Genomic DNA, 5,673 nt, shown 5'->3' with positions numbered 1-5,673 from the left:
TGTACTTGGTGGAGAACAGTAAAGAGACATTGAAGAATGTAGTAGTCAATGAATGTGAAGAACCTCAACAAGGGAAATCACCAGACTGCCTGCTATTTGTGATGTATTTTATGAAGATGAAGTCAAAAAGCAAATATGTGGGAGTACCTTTTCGAGATGATGATCAGGTGCAAACGAAGATTCGCAACAAAAGGGTCACTTTAGCATGCAAATTGCTGACAGCATCTCCACCAGAAATCAGTACATATCAATATTTACCTATTTTCCTTTTATTCTCGGTTACATTTCATGAGTTCATAAAATGTTCAAAAACATATCTTAAATATTGCTTTCCTTTTATTAGTGATATTTTAATTTGAGCTTGGGTTAAGTTTAATGTAGTGATATTTTAATTGTGTTACTTTGTTATGTTCAACTTATTAGTGATTTTGTGTTGTTGCGCCCCCTCGACCCCCGTAGATGGTGAATCAGCTGGGAAACCATAAAAGTTTATATTAATCTTATGTAATAGTTTAAACTTGCTTTAAGTGATGCAAATGTAAGTATGTAATGGATGATGGTTATCATTATACCACTACATATCAGTATTGTAGTATTACATATCAGTATGTAGTGGAAGATGGTTACACTACAATCAGCACTAACTGATATGTATGGCTATCAATATACCACTACATATCATTATGTAGTGGAAGATGGTTATACTACAAGGAGGATGCTTACACTACAATGAGAACATATCAGTATGTAGTGCAAGATGCTTACGCTACAATACTGACATGTAATATCAGTATGTAATACCACAATACTGGTGATAAATACTGACATGTAAGATCAATATCACTATTTCATTTAGTGTGAATGACAAACTAACAACTTATTTCATTATTCGACACTTAATGACACTTAACGACATATTTCATTATTCGAAATAAAACTACATATTGATAGATTTATAGAAGTTGAAAGAAACAACAAAAACAGTAATTTTCAATACACTTTTAGCGTTTGTACTGTAAACAAACAGTTATTAACCACATTCAGTTGGTACTGACGAATCAAAAAAGGTAGAATAAAATAGAACAAGGACTACATGTTGATAGCTGGTGATGAGCTTTTCAAATAATAGATTGTGGAAAGAATGGCAACGTCATCGGTATCACATTCTGCTACGCGTTCAAGCATGTGATAAAAACAAAGGAGAAATCAAAATACTACTTACTTAAAAAATACATTATACTGTATCATCCAATTAAAGACATATTTTTAATATGTACTGATTGAACACATACCTGTCACAAATCATTCTTCGGAAAGTTCATACTGTCGGATAAGAGTGCATGTTGCCTTGTTGTGGTGAGTTTTCAAATTACAGTTTGAGCACTTAACATATTTTCTACTATTCTCCCATGTACTTTTAATACGCTTTCCTTTTTTCCTGCCTGGTGGAGCCTTAATTACATCTGGTGGGAGAACGGTATCGTCTACGTGATACTCATCAGGCCTGTGAGGAAAATACAGAATCGTAACTACACTATAATATGTACACTATCAAAAATGCACTTTTTAAAAGACACATACCTGTCGTAGTTAGGAACATGTCTAATAACTATTGAATATAGCTCACGATAACGGGTAACTTTGAAGTAATCTTCGACGTAATCAAGTATCATTCCTCCAGATCTAGTAATAGCTGCAGTAGCATGCGAGCATGGAAAACCATACACGCGCCATCGTTGGCAAGTACACGTTGTTTTCTCTAGATTCACCATATGATACCTACACACACAAAAACACACCATATCATCTACCGAATATATACACAGTACATATTCATATGTTATCTGTGGTACACATAAGATACTAGTTTGATGGATAGAGAAAAAAAGAGAGTACATATTCATATTATCTACCGAATATCCACACAGTACATATTCATATTATCTACCGAATATCTACACAGTACATATTCATGTACCATATCAGCATGTAGTTGTTTCTTAATAATATGTAGTTATAATACTATATGTAATGGTCCATAAGATACTAGTTTGGTGAATAGATAAAAAAAAAGAGCATGATGCGTAAATATAAAATCTGTTTTATCGATATGGTGGATAGAGATTACGGGTAAATGCTAACCTTGGAGAATGTACCTCAAAGAGGTTAGCATCTGACTGACTAAATTTCCAGGGACGGGCAATTTGAATGTGTAGTTCAAGAAAGGCTTGATACACATGGGTTAGCAGTTCTAGGTTCATCAAGACACTCTCTTCGTGACGTTCTGACATCAACTCCATAATACGTAGACTACACGACAAGAAAACAACAAGTCTATTATACTACATCCTACGTATATTAACAGAACATACATGCTTATATGTAGTCTTAAGACTACATATAAGCATGTACTGCGACTAAGAGAAGTGATACAAACCTGATCTTGTCAACTAACGCACACGCAGGTAAATTCCTATCACGGTTAATCCAATTATTGAACGATTCGGCAACGCTTGAAGAAGTCTGACCATACCTACATCTCTCGAAGAATGCACTGGACCACTTTTCCCTTGGAATGTTGCGGCAGTAATCATCAACCCAAGGCCTTCCCAAATTTACCATTTCATGAGGAGCTTCCTCATATGTTGCAGGAGAAAGTGCATATGTTTCCTTTCGGAAAGCATCAATCACTTCTTTATCCTTTTCATCAGACTTTGCGATAGGTAAGTTTTTATCCAAATGGAAGTAGAAATAGCTTTGATGAGAATTAGGGAACACTTTGGGAATATATTTAACCAATTCTTCACCTCGGTCAGTCATAAAAGTAATTGGGCGATCATCATCCAAAGCTTCCTTCAGATTCTTGAAAAACCATTCCCAATTGTCATTAGTTTCACCAGAAACTGATGCATATGCGAGGGGATAAAAACCTGCAAAAAGGAAATATTAGCTATGTTAAGCAACTGTTAAACGGAAAATAATAACCAACTTCTTGACTAAGTGGAATACTAACACTACATGTTGACATGCAGTATGTTTTTGCCTCATACTCAGCAAGGTCAATATGTAGAAGTATACTCATTGTCAGTATTGTAGTAAATGAGTAATATAACTACCAGACACTACTTATCAACATGGAGTACTTGTTCTATACTAGTATTGTAGGAATTACTAGTTATATGTCCTTGCTAATGAAAAAAAAACATATGAAAAATAAACAAAAACAGTTACATGTTGCCGCCATGAGACCTCCTCTAAAAGTCCCAGTAATAAATGTACAATCACAAAAAATCATCGGACGACAGAGTTTATAGCCCTCCCTACAAGCTCCAAAGCAAATAAAAAGCCTATTGAATCTCTTTGTAGCATCGTTGAAGTCGAAATCAATAAATGACCCAGGGTTTGTTTCCTTAACAACATTCACCAACCGAGCAAGATAGGTGTAAGATCTGACATCATTACCAAAAACATGTTTGTGCGACAACTCAAGTGCATGATATGCGTGGTAATACTTGATGTCGATCCCGCCACCAACTTTAACATAATCTACGATCTCTCCTGGCCTTATGAGAGGGTTGTTCCTGACACGCTCATGAATTAAATTGTTCATACTTTCTCGAAACTTTTGGGTTCTTCAACATATAACCACCACCACAGGTGTGCCTCCCCACATATTCCTTTATCTTGAAAACATCAATATAACTACCAATGGCAGTTGCATGAAGCCTCTGGTAGGCCTTGAAAGGGTATAAAATTATGCGCAATAAAAACGGGGGCCTACAGTAATACCGCAAGTGCACGGTCGTCGGTTGTAGCTCGTGCAAGTACGGGTCGATCCACAGAGATCGGGTGTGTTTTGGAGGTTTCTAGCTAATTGGGTTCCTAATTTGCTATTGGGTTTTGAAGCCTTTTGGCTTAAATTGGGCTTTGAGTGCTAATGGGTTGATAACAATAAAATGAACTGAGCTTGGGCTCAGTTGGTCTTTGAAATGCAAATGGGCTTTGGCCTTAAACTTAAGCTTTTGGTTAAGCCTGAATTGGATTGGGCCTTAATGAATTTGGGCTTTGGTCTTAAATGAAATGGGCCTCAGTGCACTAAACCTTGGGCTTTTGTTTCAGTCAAGAATCTGGGCCTTTGGGCTTCACTGATTTGGACTTTGGCTCAGTTGGATGGGATCTGAGCTTGGCTGCAAGAACTGGACTTGGCTTGGCAGGAGTAGTAGCAAGTCTGCACAGCAGGGCAGCTGCAAGGGAAGGAAACAGCAACAGCAGCTGCAGCAGAAAGAGGGAAAGCAAAGGCAATGCACAGCAGTAGTGCACCAGGGCAGGAGAAAGAAAGTAGCAACAACAGAGTTGCAGCAGCAGCTGCAGACAACTGCAAGGGAAGCAACAGCAGCTGCAGACAACAGAAGCAGTGCCCAGCACAAGGCCAAGAAGACAGCAACTCTGTTGCTGCAGCAGCAGTGGAATAAGAGAAGGGAGCTGCAGCAGCAAAGAAAAGAAGGCAGCAGCAGCAGCAGGGCAAAACAAGGCAATGAAGGGAAAGAACAGGGAGCAAAGAACAAAGGCAGTAAAGCAAAGGCAATGCAGTAAATAAACAAGACAATGAAGACAATGAAGAAAACAAGCAGAGAACAATGCAAAAACTAAACAAAGCAAATACTAGACAGCAAAGAAAAATGATAAAACAAACCAAGGCCTAAGGCCAAGGGCAGGGGAGATAGGAAGGCTAACAGTGATGACAATACAAGGCCAAGGCAGTGGTTCTAGGCATATCAATGGAATGGGAGGAGGAGAATTAGCTTGCTATGAGCACTAATTCCTCCCATTGCTCAATCATAACAATGCAATAGAGTTAAGCATACAAATGGAGTGGGAAGAAAACTAGCTTGCTCATTGTCACTAGTGAGCACTAGTTTCTCCCCACTGCTCAATCAAAACAGTGTATTGAAAGCTCTAACCTAGCATACCATCACTTCTTGACAATGAATTGAAACACAGTACATCACAAGAACATGAAACAACTGAAATTAAAGGCACAAACATCACACCAAACAGAACACATTTAACAGGAAATTAAACAGGATATGAAAATAAATGGAATTAAAACTAACACAATTGAACTAACAGGATACTAACACAACTAACATGAACATAACTGAATATTGAAGCAGGAAATTGAAATTGAAAACTAAACATAAACATTTAACAGGACATGAACTGAATTTGAAAAATGAACTAAAGTTAACATTTAACAGGACATGAAAGTCCTGGATGTTGGCTAATCCAAACATAGTTTTTACAACACCCCAAAGCCTCTATTTATACCCAATTCCCTCAATTTAGGGTTTTACACAATTCCTTCAAAAAATCCCAAAACAGTTGAAATTAGGGTTTGGTATTCTCACCTAATTCGCTGAAATCAATCCCAATTAACTTCGACCCATGCCTCCTTATCGTCTTCTGCTCCTTCCCATGCTTCAATTACATACATCTCATCAACTTATTTCACCAACTCCACATCTAGGGATTAGAGGTGTGAAAATGGGTGAAATTAGTCGTTGAGAGGGATATAGTACGTGATATAGGGGATGGGTTTAGTTGGTAGGAGCCATGATGGCTTTGGTTGTTGGGTGATGGGGTGATGATGGTGGAGGAGTGGTGGTGGCAGTG

General features: G+C 37.8%; 1 protein-coding gene across 1 annotated transcript; it reads right to left on the bottom strand.

Moving 5' to 3' along the window:
* Positions 1–1,030: 1,030 nt before the first annotated feature.
* Positions 1,031–3,610, bottom strand: LOC113351542. Its single transcript, XM_026595506.1, has 8 exons — positions 3,232–3,610; positions 2,873–2,930; positions 2,620–2,755; positions 2,438–2,523; positions 2,129–2,310; positions 1,582–1,693; positions 1,374–1,504; positions 1,031–1,050 (listed from the first exon to the last, which is right to left on the bottom strand). Exons 1-8 carry the CDS (start codon positions 3,608–3,610, stop codon positions 1,031–1,033), a joined length of 1,104 nt encoding a protein of 367 aa, XP_026451291.1.
* Positions 3,611–5,673: the final 2,063 nt, after the last annotated feature.

This window comes from Papaver somniferum, chromosome 2 (genome assembly GCF_003573695.1).
Source record: "Papaver somniferum cultivar HN1 chromosome 2, ASM357369v1, whole genome shotgun sequence".
NCBI lineage: Eukaryota > Viridiplantae > Streptophyta > Magnoliopsida > Ranunculales > Papaveraceae > Papaver > Papaver somniferum.
This window is presented reverse-complemented; position numbering and strand designations above follow the sequence as displayed.